Source organism: Candoia aspera, chromosome 1, assembly GCF_035149785.1.
Source record: "Candoia aspera isolate rCanAsp1 chromosome 1, rCanAsp1.hap2, whole genome shotgun sequence".
Classification (NCBI taxonomy): Eukaryota; Metazoa; Chordata; class Lepidosauria; order Squamata; family Boidae; genus Candoia; species Candoia aspera.
Genome location: NC_086153.1, coordinates 185,955,360 through 185,981,013, shown reverse-complemented (window position 1 = coordinate 185,981,013; position 25,654 = coordinate 185,955,360). Strand labels below are relative to the sequence as shown.

General features: G+C 42.1%; 1 protein-coding gene across 1 annotated transcript in view; it reads left to right on the top strand.

Moving 5' to 3' along the window:
- The first annotated feature begins 233 nt into the window (after nucleotides 1-233).
- The window catches only part of ZNF804A (zinc finger protein 804A), a 151,141-nt gene continuing 125,720 nt past the window's right edge, over nucleotides 234-25,654 (top strand). The window contains exon 1 of the mRNA XM_063305288.1: nucleotides 234-548. Coding sequence (XP_063161358.1) covers nucleotides 234-548 — 315 coding nt within the window. The remainder of the gene's footprint in view (nucleotides 549-25,654) is intronic.

Here is a 25,654-nt window from a genome sequence, read left to right as displayed (position 1 = left end):
AAGACGGGAATCCCACAAAAAAATTTTTACCTAGCACCAATCCAACCAGCTTGTGAGAGCACGGCAACGCAACCACTCGGCACCCAGTCGAGAAACTCCCCTCCCCTCGGGAGGGATGTGCCTGAGGTCCCGGTGGCGTGACGCCCAGGTAAGTATGGGATCCAGCTCGGAGGAAGAGGAGTGGGGGGGGGAACACCCAGGCATCCCGTGGCCAGCGGGCCGTGGCACGCGAGATGGGGGGATCCCCTCTAGGTTTGCCCGAGACCCCGGCGGGACCGAAGGATGGACCGTCATCCACGGCGACCGGAGGCGAGAGCAAGTGGAGAGCCGAGCGCACCGGCGAGAGTCAGCCAATGGCGGCGAGGCTGGACACGCTGGAGGAGGGGGTGCAAGCGATACGGCTGCTGCTCCAGCAGTTGACAGCAGTGCAGGAATCCCACGGCGGCAGCATCATGGAGGCGCACCCGGATGAGAGATGGCGGGACGACCTTGCGGGCGGCGGCAGCTACGGCGGACCCCGGTCCAGGGAGCCCACCCGACGACTGGAGGCGCACCTGGACGAGAGACGGGGCAACGACCCAGCGGACGGCAGTGGCTACGGCGGAGCCCGGTTCCAAGAGGCCACCAGATGGACAACATCCCACCCTCCCACCCTGTTGATGAGATGACCTACTTGCGAGGAGACCCAGCGAGAGATGACACCGACACCGCCAGACGCCTGGAGCCGATTCGACCCGCACCAGCCCCCACGCAGCATGCTGCATGGCCCAGATGTAATCTGGAGCCAGGCCAGGATGGCAGCCAAGGACTTTGGCATAAAGTTTGACGGGGACCACTCGAAACTCTCCTTTTTCTTGACAAATGCGAGATACTACCTCGAAGAATGGGGCCCTGTTTCAGGACTGAAAGGGGCAAAGTCAATGCCCTTGCCATAAAACCAAAAGGACGGGCCGCTGATTGGTACGTCCAACTGTGCCAATCAGGCACCCGGGTGCTGCAGGACAGCACAGAATTCCTTCGAGCGCTGGAACTGCACTTCAGGGACCCCCTGGAGCAAGAAAGAGCAAAAAGGACTCTGAAAATGCTACGGCAAGGACAGCGCTCCGTGGCAGAGTATGCCATGGAGTTCCAAGCCCTAGCCGGAAAAGTGGAAGTCTGGTCTCAATCGACCCTGATTGAGAGGTTCAAAGAAGGACTTAACTTGAACATGCTCCGGTGGGCACTCTGTTGCAACAACCCCAACTCCCTGACTGAGTGAATCCGGCTGGCAGGGGAAGCAGAGGACACCCATGACATGTTCCGCCAAGCCCAGAGGGAAGCACAGCAGGCGGAGGCAGCGAGACCATCACGGACAGCTGCAAGGCCGGGGAAGGCAAGATCCCAACCATGGAAAGAGGAACGGGACTGGTGATTCGCAAGGGGGCAGTGCTTCACATGCGGCAAGGATGACCATAAGGCGGCAGCCTGCCCCAAACAGACACCCAGAGAGAACACGCGGAGGGCACCAGCCGCACCAACCCCAGCACCAAGAAAGCGACCGGCAGCGAGGGGGGAGTATCAAGCCAGACAGTTCCCCTACAGCTCAGAGGAGGAGGGAAGCAATCCCGACGAGACGACAGGAAACGCCAGCCACCTGGCCTAATGGGCGCCAAAGGACAGGTGGAAAAGTGCAACAGGCGCACCGACAGAGGGGTGAGTGAAGAATGCCCCACCCTCTATGTCCGTGTCACCCTCACCCATGGGGAAAAGACTGAAAAGGTCTGGGCACTGATTGACTCTGGCTGCTCAAAAAGCTTAATGCACCCAGACCTGGTAGCCGCGCTTAACCTCTGCTGCTATCCACTTCAGCACCATTTGGTGTTTACTCAGCTGGATGGATCAGCAGCGGGAGGGGGCCCGGTCACCCAATACACCGGCGAAACTGCGCTACGGCTCGGCAGCCACAAGGAAAAATTGGCTTTCATCATGGCACCGGTGGGGCAACCCCTACTGATACTAGGGATCCCATGGCTCGTGCAGCAAAACCCAGTCATCAACTGGAAAACCAGAGAGATCAAGTTTGCTGACGGGCGCTACCAAGCACCCACAGGGAACAGGGTCCCCCGGGCAGCAATGGGAAGAGCAACAACGACCTGGGAGCACAGAGAGACGACGTTGCCAGATGGCCTGCCACCAAACTACGCGGACTTTGCAGACGTCTCCTGCGAGAAGGAAGCGGACAGACTCCCCCCTCACAGAAAAACAGACTGCTCCATCGAACTGGTCCCGGGGGTGCCTCTACCCAAACCCAAAATATACGCCATGACCCCGAGGGAGCTGGCAGCGTTAAGGGACTTTATAGATAAGAACTTGGCGAGGGGTTTTATCGAGCCGGCAAACTCCCCAGTAGGAGCACCGGTCCTCTTTCGCAAGAAAAAGGATGGGTCACTGCGGCTCTGCACAAATTACCGGGGCCTGAACGCAGCATCTGTATCCAATAAAAGCCCACTGCCCCTAATAAAGGACATATTGTCCCACCTGGCAAAGGGCAAGGTATTCTCTAAACTAGACCTAAGGGAAGCCTATTACCGCATAAGGATACGGGAGGGGGATGAGTGGAAAACGGCCTTCAACTGCCCATTGGGGTCATTTCAATACAAGGTGCTACCTTTTGGACTGGCAGGGGCACCGGGTGTATTTATGCAATTAATCAACGAGGTCCTGCATGACCACCTTTTTAAGGGGGTGCTGGTTTACCTCAATGATGTGCTAATATACACTGAAACAGAGCGTGAGCACGAACAGCTGTTAAGGGAAGTGCTCAAGAAACTTCGCAAGGCAGAGCTGTTTGCCAAGCTGTCCAAGTGCGAGTTTCACAAACAACAAATTGACTATTTAGGGTACAGGATTTTGGAAAAAGGGATCGAAATGGACCCGAGCAAGGTCCAAGCAATACTGGCGTGGGAGCGCCCACGCACGAGGAGACAACTTCAAAGTTTCCTCGGTTTTATGAATTTTTACCGGGGGTTCATCCTGGGGCTGGCAGAGATTGTACTGCCCCTGACCAACCTCCTAAAGACCAAGGGCTTGGGGGACACTCGCAAATCGAGAAACCTGGGGGCGGTGCTAAACTGGACAGCTGACTGCCAAACGGCGTTTGAAAGACTAAAAAACCTGTTCACAGCTGAGCCAGTATTACAACACCCCGACCCCACCAAGCCTTTCGTGGTGCAGGTAGATGCTTCCGACTTCTCCCTCGGAGCTCTCCTACTCCAAAGGGACTCTGACAACCAGCTGAAACCCTGCGCGTACCTCTCCCGCAAATTCTCCGAAACGGAGCAGAGATGGCACGTATGGGAAAAGGAGGCGTTTGCAGTAAAAGCAGCCCTGGAAATGTGGACGCACCTGCTGGAAGGGGCAGCCTGCCCCTTCGAGGTCTGGACGGACCACAAGAACCTGGAGGCTCTCAGCACGCCTAAACGCCTCAGCCCGAAGCAGGTGCGCTGGGCACAGTTCTTCAGCCAGTTCAATTTCATGCTGAAATTTATACCGGGCAGGAAGAACTTCCTGGCGGATGCCCTCTCCTAATGGCCACAGGATGACACGCAAGCCTCAGACGTCGTGGGGACGGTATGGACCAACAAGCAACTAGGCTGCCTAGCTGTCATGCGCAGCCAGACGAGGAATCAGCACACGCCAGAAAACGAACGGAGCCGCCGTTCAATTTCACCCAACTGGCAACAAAGACTCGCACAAGCACTACAAACAGATACATGGTTACAAAACAACTGACACCTTGTATCTATCAAGGACAGCCTAGCCTGGAAAGAGAAAGTCTTGTACGTACCAGAGTCACTGCGGGGGGAAGTTTTAAACCAATCACACAATGACAAAACGGCGGGACATTTTGGGTTCGTAAAAACCCTACACTTAACAAGATGACAATTTTGGTGGCCAACCCTAAGAAAAGACATTAAAGACTACATCGTCACCTGTCCCACATGTGCCACCTCCAAATGGAAGGGGGGGAAACCTCAAGGGCTGCTGCAGCCAGTAGCCAGCCCCTCTCGCCCCTGGGAAGAAATTTCCATGGACTTTATTGTAGACCTCCCACCCAGCCAAAGGAAAACAGTCATCTGGGTGGTAAAAGACTACTTTTCAAAACAGGCACACTTTATCCCTTGTGCGACCATCCCCACCGCGCAACAACTGGCACGTCTGTTCCTGACACACATATACAGGCTCCATGGCGCCCCCTGTCGTTTGGTGACCGATAGGGGCACACAGTTCATGTCAAAATTTTGGAGGGAATTTTTAAAACTCATTGGCACCAAACAGGCACTGTCCACTGCGTGGCATCCACACACAGACAGATCTACGGAGATCCTAAACTCAACCCTTGAACAGTTCCTGAAGACATTCATAAATTACCAACAGGACAACTGGGTGGACCTGCTACCCTTTGCAGAGGTAGCCTACAACAATGCAGTGCACCAGAGCACTGGCCACACCCCATTTAAGGTGGTCTACGGAAGGGACTTTGTGCCAATACCAGAACTACCTCAACCAGATGCACCACCCTGTTCACCAGACGACTGGGTGGCACAACTGGTGACAACCTGGCCAATCATCCAAACGGCTCTAGCAGATGCACAAACCACGTACAAGAAATATGCGGACAATCACAGGGCGGAGGCACCGAACTACAAAGTGGGAGATAGGGTCTACCTCTCCACTAAGTTCATAAAAACCTCACAACCCTCGAAAAAACTGGCACCGAAATTCATCGGACCTTTCAAAATCACCGAAGTAATCAATCTGGTGACATTCAAACTGGAACTGCCACACAATCTACGACAGATCCATCCGGTATTCCACTGTGCCTTGCTGAAACCAACAAGTTCATCCAAATGGCACGCGGAAGACCCACCACCCCCACCCATCATGATAGATAAACAACAGCATTTTGAGGTACAGGAGATACTGGACTCAAGAAGGCAAAGGGGTACTCTACAATACCTCATTAAATGGAAGCATTTCCCACACCCAGAGTGGGTCCAGGCACAACACGTCTTAGCAAAACAACTGACTAGATGTTTCCACAAGGCATATCCAGAGAAACCAGCACCCTAAAGACATCTTCAGGGGGCAGAATGTCATGACCCCATTGCAAGGCACAAAGAGCCTCGCAACGTGGATCATGATCATTAAGAAAAAGAGGAAGGAGATAATTAAATCAGCGCTTGAATCAAGCACCCAAAGCACCCACACCCATGGAATCATATGCAGCTGAATAGAAGGACTCCAGATAAGCAGCGATAAGCCACACCTGGTGCCCTGGAGGACACACCTGAACCAAGAGGACAAGGACAGCAACCGGGAAAACGCCCCCACAGCCATCAAGAAACCCATCAAGGGGAATGGGGACAATGAAGGGTGGAGGAGCACGGGACCCCGCAAGAGCGTATATACAGGGCACCTCAACACCGCACCCCCATTCCCGTCTTTCTCTCTGTCAGTACCATTTCAATAAACCGGAAATCCTTAATCCCTATTAAGTGAGTCCGTGTCTTATTCGGAGCGAGGCTGACCCTGACAATACCCCTTTGAGATTTCACATGGGGTTACTCTTTCTTAACCTGAAGGTCAAATTCTGTTTTGGGAAAAGTCTCAAGGACTTCATTCTAATAGCTGGAGAGGCCAAAATAATAAAGGTGTGGCCAAAGCCAACAGCTTCACCTGGAAATCATTTGTGAATATTTATACACAAGTAAATAAGAAACACTTCAAGCACTTATAAAGCCCACTTCTGTACATGCTTAGACAGAGATAAGTAAGGAGATCACGTGCAGATGTCATTCTTTCATGTGTTTATCAGATGTACGTAAGTAAGATGACTGGATGGTGTAACTTACTTAGTGGGTTACAGTTGGAAATATGTGCCCCATCCTTATTGTTTCATTTTTGATCACAGACTTGCTCCATTACTTATATTTGCGGGGGGGGGGGGGGCACAACTTTTTAACTTTAAATTCTATGTATGTATATGTTATTTGTTAATGACATTTCTATCCTAATTTTTCATCATTAAAAACAGTCCCAAAGTGTTAGTAAGCCCAATCATGTGAGACTTGATAAGATTAACATCACCAGAAATATGAATGAACATTGCAAATAATTGGCCAGACTGAATTTTACCTCTTGTGAAACATCAGCCAGAAAATGTGGTGTTGGGTTTTTGTTGTTGTTGCTGTTGCTGTTCAATGCTTACTTTGCCCGACCAGTAAAGCAGATCAATACTCCAGCATTCAAATTTTTTGAATAACACTGAATAATTCAGTGATCTCATTTCTGTCAAAGAAATGTTACGTACTTTACAAATTTAACATGTGATAAATAATAACATGCTATTTATAGTATGTAATGTGTATGTATGCATATATATGTTACTGAATATCATATATGTGGATAAGGTCCAATTCAACTGTAATAATAGTAATTAATTTCCACTGCCAATCAAATTGTTAAAAACAGGTACACATTGTTACTATTTATTTTTAAAAATGATGTTAGAATTTTCCCTTGAATCGGGTCTGATTTAATTTGGACATTTGAAGCGATTTGGACAATTTTAATGTTCAGTTTTAATGTTCCAGTTGATTCAGAAAATTGATCTGATCCAATAGGTACATTTGAATTGATTCAGAGATTGAAACATCTAATTGGACTCAGTTTAATTTAGAACATTAAAATGCATGTGAATTTCCACAGAAAGTATCCAAATCAATTTGAATCTATTTGAATTAATCAGTTTGAATAATAACATTGATTTGACATTCCAAATCAGTCTGACTGGATTTAGAACACTGAATATTTGCCTCATTTTATTACCCAGTCCTGTCATATTATTAACATAAAATCATATAAACATATATAATGAGGTAGCATCGCAATGCAGTCTGTCTCCTGCAGGTAGGTAGAAATGCAAGTATATACTTCTTCAAACTCTTGGGATACCTAAGGAATTCAATATTGTGAATTCTGGTATTAACAAACTTAATTCACACCTCCTATATTTAAGTATTGTTTGGAACTTAATTATTTATTGGCTTTTGTACTTTTTAAATATTGCAACACAATTGTGTTGTTGTTTATTCGTTTAGTCGCTTCCGACTCTTCGTGACTTCATGGACCAGCCCACGCCAGAGCTTCCTGTCGGTCGTCAACATCCCCAGCTCCCCCAGGGACGAGTCCGTCACCTCTAGAATATCATCCATCCATCTTGCCCTTGGTCGGCCCCTCTTCCTTTTGCCCTCCACTCTCCCTAGCATCAGCATCTTCTCCAGGGTGTCCTGTCTTCTCATTATGTGGCCAAAGTATTTCAGTTTTGCCTTTAATATCATTCCCTCAAGTGAGCAGTCTGGCTTTATTTCCTGGAGGATGGACTGGTTCGATCTTCTTGCAGTCCAAGGCACTCTCAGAATTTTCCTCCAACACCACAGTTCAAAAGCATCGATCTTCCTTCGCTCAGCCTTCCTTATGGTCCAGCTCTCGCAGCCATATGTTACTACAGGGAACACCATTGCTTTAAGTATGCGGGCCTTTGTTGTCAGTGTGATGTCTCTGCTCTTAACTATTTTATCGAGATTTGTCATTGCTCTTCTTCCAAGGATTAAGCGTCTTCTGATTTCCTGACTGCAGTCAGCATCTGCAGTAATCTTTGCACCTAGGAATACAAAGTCTTTCACTGCTTCTACATTTTCTCCCTCTATTTGCCAGTTATCAATCAAGCTGGTTGCCATAATCTTGGTTTTTTTGAGGTTTAGCTGCAAACCAGCTTTTGCACTTTCTTCTTTCACCTTCATCATAAGGCTCCTCAGTTCCTCTTCACTTTCAGCCATCAAAGTGGTATCATCTGCATATCTGAGATTGTTAATGTTTCTTCCAGAGATTTTAACTCCAGCCTTGGATTCCTCAAGGCCAGCTTGTCGCATGATGTGTTCTGCATACAAGTTGAATAGGTAGGGTGAGAGGATACAGCCCTGCCGTACTCCTTTCCCAATCTTAAACCAGTCCGTTGTTCCGTGGTCTGTTCTTACTGTTGCTACTTGGTCGTTATACAGATTCTTCAGGAGGCATACAAGATGACTTGGTATCCCCATACCACTAAGAACAATTTGTTATGGTCCACACAGTCAAAGGCTTTAGAATAGTCAATAAAACAGAAATAGATCTTTTTCTGAAACTCCCTGGCTTTTTCCATTATCCAGTGGATATTGGCAATTTGGTCTCTAGTTCCTCTGCCTTTTCTAAACCCAGCTTGTACGTCTGGCAATTCTCGCTCCATGAACTGCTGAAGTCTACCTTGCAGGATCTTGAGCATTACCTTACTGGCATGTGAAATGAGTGCCACTGTTCGATAGTTTGAACATTCTTTAGTGTTTCCCTTTTTTGGTATGGGGATATAAGTTGATTTTTTCCAGTCTGATGGCCATTCTTGTGTTTTCCAAATTTGCTGGCATATAGCATGCATTACCTTGACAGCATCATCTTGCAAGATTTTGAACAGTTCAGCTGGGATGCCGTCGTCTCCTGTTGCCTTGTTATTAGCAATGCTTCTTAAGGCCCACTCAACCTCACTCTTCAGGATGTCTGGCTCTAGCTCACCGACCACACTGTCAAAGCTATCCCCGATATTGTTATCCTTCCTATACAGGTTTTCTGTATATTCTTGCCACCTTTTCTTGATCTCTTCTTCTTCTGTTAGGTCCTTGCCATCTTTGTTTTTGATCATACCCATTTTTGCCTGGAATTTACCTCCAATGTTTCTAATTTTCTGGAAGAGATCTCTTGTCCTTCCTATTCTATTGTCTTCTTCCACTTCCGCGCATTGCTTGTTTAAAAATAATTCCTTATCTCTTCTGGCTAACCTCTGGAATTTTGCATTTAATTGGGCATATCTCCCCCTATCACTGTTGCCTTTTGCTTTCCTTCTTTCTTGGGCTACTTCTAGTGTCTCAGCAGACAGCCATTTTGCCTTCTTGGTTTTCTCTTTCTTTGGGATGTATTTTGTTGCCGCCTCCTGAACAATGCTGCCAACTTCTGTCCATAGTTCTTCCGGGACCCTATCTACTAAGTCCAGTCCCTTAAATCTATTCTTCACCTCCACTGCATATTCCTTAGGAATATTAGTGAGCTCATATCTAGCTGATCTGTGGGTCTTCCCTAATCTCTTTAGTCTGATCCTAAATTGTGCAAGAAGAAGTTCGTGATCTGAACTACAGTCAGCTCCAGGCCTTGTTTTTACCGAGTGTACAGATGTCCGCCACCTTTGGCTGCAAAGGATGTAATCAATCTGATTTCGGTGTTGTCCATCTGGTGAAGTCCATGTATAAAGCCGTCTCTTAGGTTGTTGGAAGAGAGTGTTTGTTATGCAGAGTGAATTGTCTTGGCAAAATTCTATCAGCCTGTGTCCTGCTTCGTTTTGTTCTCCCAGGCCATACTTACCTGTAATTAGAGGTGTCATTTGACTGCCCACCTTAGCATTCCAGTCTCCTGTGATGAAAATAACATCTCTTTTAGGCGTGTTGTCCAGTAGGTGCTGCAGATCCTCATAGAACTGCTCTACTTCAGCTTCTTCAGCATTTGTGGTTGGGGCGTATATTTGGATCACTGTGATGTTAGATGGCTTGCCCTGAATTCGAATTGAGATCATTCTATCATTTTTTGGGTTGTATCCAAGCACTGCTTTAGCCACTTTACTATTAATTATGAAGGCTACTCCATTTCTTCTGTGGTCCTCTTGTCCGCAGTAGTAGATCTGGTGGTCATTTGATGTGAAGTGGCCCATTCCAGTCCATTTCAGTTCACTGACGCCCAGAATGTCTATCTTTAATCTTGACATCTCACCAATAACCACATCCAATTTGCCCTGGCTCATAGATCTTACATTCCAGGTTCCGATGGTGTGTTGATCCTTAGAACATCGGATTCGCCGTTCACCACCAGCACCGTCGGCCGCTAGCCGTCCTTTCGGCTTTGAGCTAGCTGCGTCATCACGTCTGGGGCTAGTTGAGCTCATCCTCTGTTCCTCCCCAGTAGCATTTTGACCATCTTCCGACCTGGGGGTCTCATCTTCCGATGGTATACCGACTTATCTCTGGTTGTACTGATCCATTTAGTTTTCACGGCAAGAATACTGAGGTGGGTTGCCATTACCTTCCCCAGGGATCGCATTTAGTCTGACCTCTCTGTCATGACCTTCCCGTCTTGGGTGGCCCTTCACGGTTTAGCTCATGGCATCATTGAGGTGCTCAAGCTCCAGCACCACGACAAGGTAACGATCCTTTGCTGAAGAACACAATTGTAAAGTTTAAAAAATCCAATCCTAATGCTCCATTTGATAAAGCTTGGTCTTAGTTAAGGTTAAGAAGATATAAGCAATACTTATATGCAGGCTGAGGCCTTTGAAACAGCGAAATGCAAAGCACACATTCTTGGAGAATGTGCATACCAACTGCAGACAAATGTATTTATTTATGTATCACATTTATATCCTGCCGCAATACTGTGTTATTGTTCTTTAAAATTTGCTGACAATTGACAGAATAAATACCTACCTACCTATCTACCTCTGATCCTGCCGCAGTTGTATGCAGACTCTCAGCGGCTAACAACATGAAAAACAATAAATACCAATAGACATTAAAAATACAAAACCTTCAGCCAAAAAGGCACAGACGTACATTCCAGATAGCATCTGGCATCAGCCCCCAAACACCTTCCAGAAAAAGTCCATTTTCAGAAGCTTCCGGAAGGTGGCTAGAATTGGGGCCAAACACACTTTTCACAGAAGGCCGTTCCAAAGGGCCAGCTCAATGGTGGAGAAACAACATCTCCAGGCTCTGGCCACCTGACTTCCCACTGTTTCTCCCAGCCTGGTCTTGTCTATATGGTTGAACTCCTTTTGACAGTGCCACTGCCTTAAGTTAAAACATTCTTCTGTTTGTTTTTTTTAAATACAACCTGCTCCTCAAAAACCAGTTAGGGCAACTTCTCATAACCAAGAAAGTGTCATTAAAATAAAAATTTGGAACACAGCTAATAATTTAAAAGAACCAGTAGCTTCAAACCAAAGTCCTAAGTCAGTTTCAAATATGAACATCCAAGAACAGATACAGCTAGCGCTCAGTTCAGTAAATGTGCTGGCATCTGTGCAGTACTTTTGTTATTTGGTCTGATCTTCTCAGCCTTGCCAGCATTCTGGCAGCAATGTTCTCTAACAGCTAACATTTTAGGATAATACCATGAAAACATGATGCAGTAGTCTACTCTAGATATTCTTAGTGAATTGCTCAGTAGAACAGGTTTTGCTCTGACCCTCAGTTTTACTGTATAACCTCAATTCTCTTTAAAGGGAATTAAAATGGAACTGAATTATGTAGGTTAAACATGTCAAGAAATGCAGCTGGCCATAATATTGTAATGGGTACATTTAGGAATAGATAGGTTTGCTTCAATTTAAATGAAGATATAAGAATTACTGCAGAAGAAATAATGTAATCACATTACCTATGATACAACTCTGTTCCTTTCAGCACTGTTCCATTGATATACCTCTTTGGCAAATGGCTTTGTTATTCAAGTTATAAAAGACATTCTTATTATTTATAGCCATTCAAATTAGGGGTAAAGTATATCTGAGACAAATCTGGCTGAGTTCTTTATGAAAACTGCTGGAATTCTTTTCAAAATGTAAGCAATTTTTAATCAAGATCTAAACATGAGCAGAAAGGAATATACTAAGGGGAAGTATGTTCAAAACATAAACAAACTTAACCTTGGAAAAATAGGAAACTAAGGGCCCAATAAGAGAATATCTGACAATGATCAGCCCTGCCCTATTTCTAGTTTTTCTTTCTTTATTTTTACATTCATTTATTTTAAAATTGTATTAATAAGTCAAATTCTAATGACAGTTTACAACTGTAAGCACAGTGACCTAAACTTGGTTGCACTCCTGCATTTGAGTACTTCAAGTTGAGTTAGCTACTTCAAGTATTGAGATTTGAGAGAATGTTAGAAATAATATGATAAAATTGACCATTAATAGAAACCTGGACAATACGAATGTAGGTAACATGCAGATCAGGATGAGTATGATTACGATAGTATACCTGGGTTTCAGGCACCATTATATGTCCTTGCATAATGGCTTTGACCCTTTCTTCCTAAATCAGCCAAAATAGTGTAAGTTTGCCAAATTTGCTGAGATTTAAATTATCTGCTTCCAACAAGCAAAGTCAAAGGAGAAACGGGCAGGAAGTTGTAAGTCCCGGTCACATGATGTTGTGCTTAATGAGCTGTGGTGATTTGCTTAATGACCACGCCAGAAATGACATCATAAGTCAGCACAGTAATGTGACGTCGTGCTTAATGACTGTGCCACTTAGCAATGGAGTTGCTGGTCCCAAATGTGGTCAGTAAGTGAGTACTACCTGTATCTTCTACCAGTAATCTACTGTCCTCTGTAGACTTCTACTTTAAAACTGCAAAATAAGATAACTCAGAACTAGAATTCAAGACAACTGGTTGGCCCTGGATATTGTGGCCCATTCTGTTCCCGCCCTCCGCCCCGGGACTCATATAATGCAGCATAAATAAAACACTATGAAATGTGTCCTCTGTTTTGAAAATAGGCCCTGCAGCACTGCTATCATACCTGCAAGGTAAACTTTTTCTGTAAAATATTTCCCAGCTTTGAATTTTATTTGTAGTTAGATGACAGCTACTCACAGATGTAGGTACTTGCAATTAAAAACAAAGCGAGTGGGTTTTACTTCATGTCCATCATTCTTTAATAAAAAAAAAAAAAGGAGTTGCAGTGGCTCAGAAGTAATTATATTATTCCTATTAGGAATTCTCTTCAAGTAAGGATGCTTTTTGTATACTAAAACAAAATATGGATGCAAAAGGCTGGTTTTCTTCAGTTCTTTGAAAGAACCAAACAATGTCTAGAATTGTAATGCTTTCTTTATAAGTGGGATGCTGAACTGTATATTCTTCAGTGTTTAAATGTGTGTGTGTGTGTGTATGTGTGTGTGTGTATATATTATTATTATTATAGACAAAGTTAACTTTTGTTTCCAATGGCACTATATTGCTGATTTATATCTTGTCAGCATCAGGACACATTTAAGTCTTGTATCTACTTCTATGAAGGTGACTTTCCTCAATCTATCATTAAAGGACTTGGAAAATAACTCCCACCACTAACCAGTTGGGTATGCTGGAGTGGTGAGGGTTGAAGTTCCACCACACCTGGAGAGTGCCAAGCTGGGAAAGACCAAGCTGAGGTATCATTTCCAAAAAATACCAGCTACTTCTGGTTAGTCACTCTGCTCATTAAGTTTAAGGTTATTTATTTTAGCCTTTTTTCCACTCCTTTTTTAAATATAAGAACTTTATTAAAGTTTTGGAAAAAGTCAAAATAGTACAAAACACAGAAAAGCTAGAGAACAGAGTTAAAGAAAAAAAGACAAAGAAAACATTAAAAAGTGCAAGAATAGCAGAGAAATTAAGGAACAGGTGACTTCTGACCTTCTCCAACATAGCTACGAGTACTTATTAAAAACTATCTTAATCTATTAACTCTTAATTAAACCTTGATCAACATTATTTCTATAAAAACAATAACCCAAACCCAAAATCAATACTTCATTTTTTTCAGTTGCAAGCAAATGGTCCAAAAGCGGTTTCCAAGAAGAAATAAATCCCATCACATTGTGGTCTTTTATAAGTGCTGTCAGTCTTGCCATCTGAGTCCACTCCATCAGTTTCACCATCCATTTTTCCAGTGTGGGAATTTGTGCATCTTTCTATGTTTTGTGCATACAAATGTCTTGCTGTTGTTATCATATACAAAAACAAAGTCCCGTGTTTTCTTTTGAGGTGTTGGTCCATCAAGCCCAAAAGGAACAGTTCCAGCTTCAATTGTACATCCACCTTAAGAATCTTTTGAATAATAATACATATTCGCTCCCAAAATGCTTTTTCTCACAAGCCCACAAAAGATGGTAAAACGTCCCTTCACCCTGAGAGCATTTTCAACACACATTTGATATCCCATTAAACATTTTTGACAACTTATCAAGTGTTAAGTACCAACAATACATCATTTTTTAAAAGTTCTCTTTCAAATTATAGTTGAGAGTGAATTTCAAGCCTTTATTTCACATATTCTCCCATTGTGTTTTTTCCACTCCTGATCAGTCTTCCATGGAAGCCAGATGAACTTTGGATGGACTTGGCTTTTATTTTAAATAGAAAATTGCTCCAATTAACTTGGGAATCTGTGTGGTTCCTACTCTGTTCTTGCTAACTTTTGTCAGAATGCCATATAGTCCCCTCTAAATTCAAATTATGGTATAGTAAATACTTTACAGTAATACCAATTGTGTAAGAGGTACTAATCCCTTAAACCAGCCTTTTCCTACCTGGTGTCTTTCCAGATGCATTTGTGCTTTAACTCCTAGAATTCCTAGGCAGCATGGTTGGCTGAGAAATCTGGCTTCAATTGTCTAAACATCTTGAAACTGGCAAAGTTTTCTATGTATGTGTTTTCTGTTTTTAATTACTGTTGCAGTATTTCCATAAGAAAGTTTTTCTCCCAAAAGATTGCATAAACATGTTGAAATAAATAGATTAAAGTTGTGATGGACTTCGTAAAACTAATTTGGGCTGCTCTTCTGTGTACATGGGGAATTATTTCCCTAGAAACACAAATACTTTGCAACTGATAAGTGGATTTACCACTGGCTTGTTTTTCTATGGCAAAGGTAAGGAGCATGGTCCCTTTAGATACCTCTGTTGGTATCTAGTGGGCTCTCAAACATGCCTTTTTAGTTTGTTTTCCTTTTGCATAACTTAATTTTAAAACATTAATGGGTAGCAAGCTTGTTGCAAGTTAAGCAGAAGCCTCTAATATACAGCATATTTTATTTGCAAGAATGTATCTGAGCCTCACATATGCATTCTTAGATAATAAAAGTCTGGAGTGATTCTAGCTTAGCACTCTGTTTAAAAATGTGCTCTTTTCTCTAGACAACAATGGTAGAGAGCAACTTGCAGAACTAAAAAGGGTAGTGGGGATTAAGAGCTTTTGCTGCCATCTGGTGGTCATCCAGATTTTTACTGTCATATATGGTAGCCCTATTGGGAAGCAACTATTCCAATTTGGCTTCTGCTAAGTATGTGTTTTGTGACTAGACATGCCTTCTGTGGCACTATTTTGCAAATAGGCAAACCCTACATGGCAGCCAACTCAAGAGTTCTCACTGAAAGCACAAATGACCAGGCTCAAATTATCCTACTTCAGACACATTATGTGAAGACCCAGCTCTCTGGAAAGGGCTCTAATCCTGGGAAAGGTGGAAGAAAAGAGAAGAAGAGGATGACCAGCAGCAAGGTGGATGGACTCAGTTACAGTGGCGATGAGTGCACCGTTGGAAGACCTGAAAGACCAGGTTAGGGACAGATCATCAAGGAGGAAATCTATGTGGTTGCTAAGAGTCGACACCAACTTAATGGCACATAATCAGTCAAATCAATCTCATGGCAGCTACATTAAAGAATGCCTGCAACATGTCCTCAAAATCCCACCAGCCCAGAAGTATTGCTTACCTCTGCCCTAGGAACAGAGATTAATTAATCATGGAACCTGATTCCTTACAGCTGTAGGTGTAAGTCCAGAAAGTCCTGTAAATGTTCCTGTGGTCAGCACAATCAGCTTTCAACCTGGCTAGTTCAGCAACTGGTGCCTCAGACCAAGAGGAGCAGCAGCACCAGGGGAGTGCTACTCCTTTTCCCTCACCCTTTCTAATTTGACATTTGCTTATGCCCATGCCTAGCAGAGGGTGTTTGGCAAATTGATGGTAGCCCATTTCAAGTCTGCACCATTTATAAACCTCTAAGCCAAATCTATGAGGTCCAGCTTGGCTTCGCTGCGATGAAGCTTGCTGTGCAGTGGAGGCAAGGCGCTTCTTCTCAAGGCAAGAGGTGATGCAGCCTGCCTTTTCAAGACACTTTATTTTGCTTTGTAGCCTAGCCCAGCCACTGCAGTACTGGTTAAGGCTTTGGAATAGAGGTAGAGAACAACGGCTGCTTCACTTTGCTATTTGCAGCATGGAGGGCATGTTGTGTCAATGGCGACTTGATCTATGGCTTGGTGCTGAGGTACTAGCACGTGTCCTAACAGCCAGGAAGCACGCTGAGACAAGTAATAGGTCTCTAGTACTTTATTACTGCTACATAGACAGAAAATCCTAACAAACTGAAGAAGCGTGGGAAAAACCCAGACAGATAAACCCCAAAGGTTAAGGCGGGTCTGATCTGTGTCTCTCTGAATGGCTGCTTAACTCCTCAGTACTACACATGCATTTTCCCCCCTGGATAGAGGCCCCCTCCTGCTCGCCATCAGTACTTATGACAGCAGGGCTCCCTCCTGAACCAGGATCAACCTGTCTGTTGTGGGTAGCTTGGTAGTCTCAACTACCAGGAGGTTAGGGGGGCAAGATTAGGGAAAGATGCTTCTCCGTTATGGCCCCCTTTGTGGTGGAATAGTTTACCACCAGAATTGAGGTTTCCTCTGATCCTCTTGCCCTTCTGGAAACATGTTAAATTGAGTTTTTCCAGAGGGCTTTTTTATCTAGTTAAGATACCACCACAGAATTGTTTATTTTTATTACCTATATACCTACTATTGTCCTATGGATGATTTCCCTTGTACACCATCAAGAACTGCATGATTGCAGTGGTTTAAAAATGAAATGAAATGAAATGAAATGAAATGAAATGAAATGAAATAAAATAAAATAAAATCCCTTCTTTTCCTATGGTCTGACAAATGATTGGTGGACTATGTTGTTCTCACAAAAAATATACAGCATGTGTGTGTGTGTGTGTGTGCGTGCGTGTTTTAATGGCCAGTTTTAATGGTGATGTCTGTTTCTAGGATTCTCTCTGACAATTGTATGTAAACAAATGAGTACTATTGTAACTTGTGAGGATTATTTAAGATACAAAAAATCATCCTGAGTTCTTCTGGGTCTCTTTTATTTACTTCAGATCCAAATTAAGGACCAAGCTGTCCCAACATCAGTGTTGCCTTGCAAACACACATAATGTGTATGTATAAAAGGTATTATTATCTTATTTTGCAATCAACTTAAAGTGGCTTGTACCTGGAAAAACAGCAACTGTACGCAATCAATTGATTGCTAAAGAATTAATATCCCACAAAGATGAGTTCCTTTATGTATAGAATGGAACATGAAATTTTAAAATTAACCTTGTTGTGCAACCAACAATTTCAGTTAGAAAATGTCAGTCTATTCAAGAACATTTCAACATCCTGTTCTTTTAACACTTCATGTTAAAGCAAATACTGAATTGTTTTATCAATGAAAAGTAAGTTACAAAATTTATAAATAATTAGACTATTTTGATGTTTATACATGGTTTCTTTGTATCAAATCTCACTTGTCTCTGAAGAAATAAATGCTAGAGATGTATTGATTCATTTATTTTTAACTCAAAAGCATATCTCCTGAGGCATACTTGACTTTCTTGGCGAGATTTTGAAAAATTCAAAATTTTGTTTGGTTGAAATAGGTTCTAGCTATGTTGCTTTTCTTCCCCAGTGACTGACTCCTTGCATGTCAAATTCTGGTGAGGTCAGGTTGTTCTGAGAATACCAGCTAGTCAGCATGCAAATTAGAAGCTATGCTGTGGATACATTGTTCAGAATGCTTTAAGGAAATTCAGGTCAACAAGTGCAACACTCTGCATATTAGGCATGTGTTCTGAAAGCCAAAAATGCCCATAAACAACTTGATATCCGTTGGTAGAAACATGAGGAAAAGGGAACACTTTAGTACTGTATCCAATTCTCAGTAAAATACTTCAAGAAATATCCAGACAAATTGTACAAAGATGAGCAGTGAGGAATATTAAGATGCTGGAAAACAGTCTTAAAAAGAGAGATTGAGAGAATTCCATTTATGAAGCTTTGAGAAACAAAAACAGAGCGGTATGAGAGCACATTTCAAATAACTGAAGGAGTATCACAGAGAAAAAGGCCACGGTCTCTTCTTGATCATCCCATAGTGCAGAAAATGGAATAATGCTCTTAGTTATAGGAAACAAATTCCTGTTGAATGTTGAGGGAGGGGGGATTTATTTTTAACAGCTGTTCAGCAGTGGATTATCATGGATGTGCTCAGTTATAGGCTGGAGAGCCAACCTTTGTGATGTTTTTAGATTCTGCACTGAGCAGAGGGTTGCACTTGATGCTCCAGTTTGCTGCTTCCAACTCTATGACTCTGATGCAAGGGCAGATGCATCAGCTTAAACAACTGTGAGAACAAATCTGCACATAAATGAGGATATACAATTTTAACAACAGTAATGATTTCCTGGTTAAGGCAATACGATCCAGTGGAAGGTGGAAAATAAAACACCTTGAAGTTGACTTTATGCTGCACGAAGCATAATCAGTCCATCTCTTCCACATGATCCCTTTATCCTAGCTTTGCTTACAGTCCTACTCCTGCCAGAGAGAAATCTTTCCCAGGCCTGCAAACGAACAGCCTTTTTATCTTAAGGTACCAGGGATGGACCCTGGCTATTTTCTATATAAAAATGGTAGGCATTATCATTGAATCACATTTGTCTCTGGGCAGGGTAAAATGAAGCCAAGAAAAAATCTGTGTTGTTTTCTATCATGGCTACAAGAAAAGTCTTTCAGGGGGACAAAGGTTTAATATGTACCAAAGGGGGATTTTCCGAGTTATATAATGGCAGTTTTAAAAGAGTGGGAAATTCGTAGGAAATTATTTTCCTCAAGTCATCAGTCTATTCCTTGTCTCACTTGTGAAATGCAGTGCTATACAACTATGGTCAGAAGAAATCTCATTTGAATTCAGTGGAACTTACACTTGGATAATCATGCATAGGATTGCAGCCTTAATTTATAAATCAAATAATTGAGGTCTTTCCCCCTGTTCCTCTTCAAACCCAGTGGAACTGTTTCTTGTGAAGTATTTCCAGATCTTACTAACAATGGAACTACATCTCTATTTTTTTTTGCTTTTGAAACGTAAGGAACAATAAGGAATTGTTTTTGAAATCACAGGAGCAGGAGGACAGAATATCTTCCCTGCCACTTGGCCACAGTGCAAATATATGAGACCTCATTGGTAATTGAATTTTTTTTTTTCCTAACCTTCATAACCAAGCTGGGAGGATCACAATTTTTTTATAAGTAGAAATTGGGGGAGAAGTTACAATCTTCTCCATCCTTTGTACTGTTGATCCAAAGCAATCTTCCTCTGCAGGTTTTTTTTTTTTTTAAAGGGGGTATAAGGAGTCTGTACTTCAAAAAGTGGCTGTAATCAGGATATAGGCCATATGGAATATTAAGGATTTCAATTCAGCAGCAACTTGTTGGGCAGAGGTCGGACACAAAGTCCATAGGGAGGCACCAATGCCTCCTAAAAGAAAATCTTCAGTACTTTAAAAGAAAAAAAGGAGATTTATCCTGTTTTAATAGGAATTGAGGAATTAATATCTCTTTTAATTCTTCAGTTCCAGCAGCTAGTTTATATTATTATGATGTGTCACTACATCTGGTCCCAAGAGTATTGCCTCTTGAGTTTAGGTTCTTCAACTTTTCTTATCTATGTAAAGCTTTAATGTGGGCCATTAAAGTTAGATGATTTTTGCAGTCCAGGCAGGGTGGTGCTAATCTATGCTAAGTATCCAACTTCAGTTCATTTTAAAAAGTGGTTGGTTCTGTTTGGGAGAAAAGATTATCATCTTCTCTACAGATGACAAGACAATAAAGGATAATTTGTATTAGGGAGTGTCATATTCTCTAACTGGCCTTGCCTTCATGTCTCCCCATTACAGTCACTGGGTTTTTTAGTTGCCCTCCAGAACCCACTACTTTCATTTGTACTGGACACTGGGTGCCTGAGGTTAACTAAGTTTATGATCTGAAGGGTCAATAGAAGCAGGAGGAAAGTCAAAGCTGAGCTGGGTGGACTAGAGAAAGTGTAAAGCTAGATTGCTAGAGATTAAAGAGAGTAAGGTTAGGGCATATGTTCCTGCTAAGGTGTGTGAGTGTGTGCGCACACACTACTGTACTCATGAAACCCATGCACAGTGAAAGGTAGAGCACTCACACAATTAAGATTAAATAATAATAAATTTCGCCATGTGAAACTCCAGGCTTGTGACAAGTCCTGTTCAAGCTCACTGCCTCAGTTCAACTGCAGTAGCCAAGGTCACTTGGCACTGACATGGCATGGACTGAGCGAGGGCACCATGTGACAGAAGTTCCTGCTGAGGTGGCAAGCTTATGTCTTTTGCCCAGGACAGCAGGCAGGCAGTCCTTTCCCAGCCTGGCAGTGGGAGCCTCCAGTGCATGAAGGAGTGCCTCCCTCCCAAAAAGGTGTAATTCCTGTTCCTCCTCCCTCCCCAAAATACTTAATTTCCTCCTCCCCCCTCCAAAAAAAGTTTTGGGCTACACAAACTCCATGATTCTTAACTATAAAAAATTTAATTTTTAAATTAATAATAACTGAAGTTTAAATAAGTACAGCATACATCCAGAGAAGGATAGAATTGGATGGTGGTGAAAGAGAGGGGTTTATCTAAATGTTTTTTGTATAATGTTTTTCTTAACATTTTTTTTTTCAGTTTTTTCTTTCATTACAATATCAAATTCCAAGAAAGAAGGAATTTTAAATGCTTACAAAATATTGTTTGTAATTATAAATTATCAGTGACTAGCGAGTTTATATTATAATCTCTAAGCATGTATGTGTAGACCCAGTTTGGTGTAGTGGTTAGGGTATCAAGCTAGAAACTGGGAGACTGTGAGTTCTAGCCCCACCTTAGGCACCAAACTAGCTGAGTGACTTTGAGCTAGTCACTTCTCTCATTCCTAGGAAGAAGAAACTGGCAAATCACTTCTGAAAAATGTTGATAAGAAAACTGCAGGGGGAAGCTACCATAAGTAAAAAATGACTTGAAGGAACAACTTTCAAGCATGAATATGACATACTATTATACTTTCTAGTTTCTATACTTTGACCTTTTTTTTTTTAATGCCTTCAAGTCAGTCTTGACTCCTGGCAACTGCCTGGACTAGTCCCTGCAATTTTTTGGCAAGATTTCAGAGATGATTTTCCCTTGCCTTCTTCCTAGGAGAAAGAATTGGCCCAAAGTCACCCAGCTGGCTTTGTACCTAAGGCTGGACTAGAACTCATTGTCTCCCAGTTTCTGGCCTGGTACTTTAACCATTACACCAACTGGCTCTCCCATACTTTGACTAAGAAATACATAAATATTTTAATGTGTAACTATTACATGTGTTTGCATTTTGCCCATATACTCATATTGTGGTGCAGAAATATGTACTTGGTTTGGGAAAAGCTGCACAAAACATTTTTTTTTTTTTTTGTCCATACATAGCACATCAGAAATTAGAGAGAACATTGGTTGGGACCTTATCATCATCTCAGAGAAAAGGGAGTTGTTACCCTTCATGAATACTTTGAAAGACAAATTTGATTTTGTTCAGTTTCTCATTTTTCCAATCTTAAATTCATTCTGTCCTACTTCCATATCAATTGGGGGATTTTTTAATAATTCATGTGAAAAATTCTCTTAATTAAGCTATTTTTATTCCAGTATGTTCCTAATGTAATAATTTGCTTTTATAATGATGATGGTATAGAAATAACAATTTTTGTGCTTCTTTCATATATGCATTTTGTACATCATTATCATCTTTATTTTTATTTATTTTTATATCCCACCTTTATTGTTTTTATAAATAACTCAAGGCAGTGAACATACTTAATACTCCTTCCTCCTCCTCTTTTCCCCACAACAACAACCCTGTGAGCTGAGTTGGGCTGAGAGAGAGTGACTGGCCCAAGGTCACCCAGCTGGCTTTCATCCCTAAGGCGGGACTAGAACTCTCAGTCACCTGGTTTCTAGCCTGATGCCTTAGCCACTAGACCAAACCAAATAATAATATTATTATTATTTTGCCAAAGTCATTTCTGCCTCATTTTAAATAAACTTATAATTCTCTACAATTCTCCATTGTTTACAACACTGATAGTATCATGGAATGCTATGCATTTCCCCCTTTTTGGACAATGCCTTGTTAGCGTAATGCTGCATCCCTCCCTTTCCTTTCCTTTCCTTTCCTTTCCTTTCCTTTCCTTTCCTTTCCTTTCCTTTCTTTTCCTTTTTGAGTAACATTTCATGCATCAGGTGAGAATATTGAAGGAACATGGAACATCTGCTGTAGATTATTAGACTCTGTTTTTTTAATTATAAATATTAGCAGGCAATGTGGAACATGCTATAGATATTTATACAGTGTAACATTATAGGCGAAAAGGATTCTTCCATCCACCCACAGACCAAAGTGATCTGGAAAAGGCTAGTTTGGAATGATTTGTTTAAAATATTTTTGAGGCCATTTTCAAATCAAGTATGCTGTTTTCTTATTTTAGCTTTCCCACTGGATTTATAAACATACAATTTTTTTAAAATCTTCATATCGTTAATAAAAATCCTTTGAAAATTATTAATATATTATTCAAATATAGAATAAGTATATGCTTGGCCTTCAGCAAAGGATCGTTACCTTGTCATGGTGCTGGAGCTTGAGCACCTCAATGATGCCATGAGCTAAACCGTGAAGGGCCACCCAAGCTAGCGATGGACGGTGCTGGTGGTGAACGGCAAATCTGATGTTCTAAGGATCAACGCACCATTGGAACCTAGAATGTAAGACCTATGAGCCAGGGCAAATTGGATGTAGTTATTGGTGAGATGTCAAGATTAAAGATAGACATTTTGGGCATCAGTGAAATGAAATGGACTGGAATGGGCCACTTCACATCAAATGACCACCAGATCTACTACTGTGGACAAGAGGACCACAGAAGAAATGGAGTAGCCTTCATAATTAATAGTAAAGTGGCTAAAGCAGTGCTTGGATACAATCCAAAAAACAATAGAATGATCTCAATTCGAATTCAGGGCAAGCCATCTAACATCACAGTGATCCAAATATATGCCCCAACCACAGATGCTGAAGAAGCTGAAGTAGAGCAGTTCTATGAGGATCTGCAGCACCTACTGGACAACATGCCTAAAAGAGATGTTATTTTCATCAGGGAGACTGGAATGCTAAGGTGGGCAGTCAAATGACACCTGGAATTCCAGGTAATCATGGCCTGGGAGAACAAAACGAAGCAGGACATAGGCTGATTTGTATTTCTAGGTGCGAAGATTACTGCAGATGCTGACTGCAGTCAGGAAATCAGAAAACGCTTAATCCTTGGGAGAAGAGCAATGATAAATCTCAATAAAATAGTAAAGACCAGAGACATCACACTGACAACAAAGGTCCCCATAGTTAAAGCAGTGGTATTCCCCGTAGTAACATATGGCTGCGAGAGCTGGACCATAAGGAAGGCTGAGAGAAGGAAGATCGATGCTTTTGAACTGTGGTGTTGGAGGAAAATTCTGAGAGTGCCTTGCACTGCAAGAAGATCAAACCAGTCCATCCTCCAGGAAATAAAGCCAGACTGCTCACTTGAGGGAAAGATATTAAAGGCAAAACTGAAATACTTTGGCCACATAATGAGAAGACAGGACACCCTGGAGAAGATGCTGATGCTAGGGAGAGTGGAAGGCAAAAGGAAGAGGGGCGACCAAGGGCAAGGTGGATGGATGATATTCTAGAGGTGACGAACTCGTCCCTGGGGGAGCTGGGGGTGTTGACGACTGACAGGAAGCTCTGGCGTGTGCTGGTCCATGAAGTCACAAAGAGTCGGAAGCGACTAAACAAATAAACAACAACAACAATATGCTTGGCAAATGCTGCTGACAAAAGATCAGCAGATTCTGGAATTTCATTTAGGCTTATGCTGCATAAGTCGCTAGTACTTTTTCTTTTTCATACCATAACTACAGTTCTATAGTTACTAAACAAAAAACAAAAAACTATTTAGGCAGATAAATCTTTGCTTTCTAAACCACAAGTTTCTGTTTCTTAAAAAAAAAGTGATCCAACACCTGATTAGTGCAATCCAAATTTAATCCAGCCCTAGGCACACCTTTTCACAGCTGCTACAATCGTCTTTCACAGATAAGAATAGAACAGTGTATATATGCATTATGATATACATGTTAAGTATGTAAAACAAATCAACCTTTCTGTCTGTATTTCTTAGCTTTTCTAGAGTATGACATGCAAGTATCAAGAGTAGATAAATAGTCTTAATATTAAATTGTTATTTTCAATAACTGAAAACTGTAAAGGAATCCCAGCTGAACTATACTATGATAAAAGAAGTAGAGGCCTAAATAATACTGGAAATACTTAAGGACTGATGACTTTGAGGGACATAAGTAATTAAATTGACTCTGAGCCAAATGGGCGATGCCTTAGAAGTCCTACCCACTACCTGGAGTCTGTCTGTGGGAAGAAAGAAGCTCAGGTTTAACCCAAACAAGAAGCCATGGGCATTTAGAAGTCTTCTGAATCTGGAATTCTATCATCTTTCTCTCTCAGCAGACTCACAATTAGGCTGTCTCATGGGTCCTGCTGGATAAGCAGGTAAAGGCTGTGGCCAGCAGTGTTGTTGTCCAGCTTTGATTGGCTCACCAGTTTCAGCCTTATAGGACACTCTTGCTGATGCCACATAACAAACCTGCTGTTGTAGTTGCGTTGACTGCCTGCAATTTAAAGTCATGGATATTATCTATGAAGCCCTAAATGGCTTAGGACTTGGATATTTATGAGACCCCCTATACCAAGCAGAGAAGACCTACTAAAGATCCTTGCTTACTAAGAAGTTACAGTGGGAGAAGGCCCAAAAGCAGGCGTTCTAGGCAAGGGTTCTGTTCCTTTGGAATAAGTTACCCCCTCAAGATAGGATGGCTCACAGTCTGATGGTCTTCCAGAATCTTTTTAAAACTTACTTACTTATTTATTTATTTATTTATTTACTTACTTACTTACTTACTTACTTACTTACTTACTTACTTACTTATTTATTTATTTATTAGTAAAATTTATCACCACCCATCTCCCAGAAGGGACTCTGGGCAGTTTACAATAACTTGTAAAGTTTACAAAAACTTGACTCTTTGGCATGGCCAGCCTTGTTTGGTGCAAGGTTGTTGATGCCATATGTGTAATTGTTAATATAATGTCATGGTATTGTTAGATTCTACTGTACTTGTATGCATTTTATTGTTTACACTGGTTTTATTACTGTGGTTCTTTGTGTACTACTGAGAGTCCTTAAACATTGCATAAATTTCATCAAGAAATGTGTAGGACAGACCATAGTTAGAACAAATGGATAATGACAACACTTGCTGTTGGAGTGGAAAATCCTTGTTTGGGCAAGGATCATTTATTTGAATACAGAGGCAAGATCAAGTTGCCCCATGCTTGGCTTTCTGTTAAAAAAACTAATTTCTTATAAGGAATTATTTAAGGGCTCATTCTTATGCTGGCCTAAGTGATTATTCTGTACAGGGGTGGGAACTCTAAATGTTTATGCACTCAACC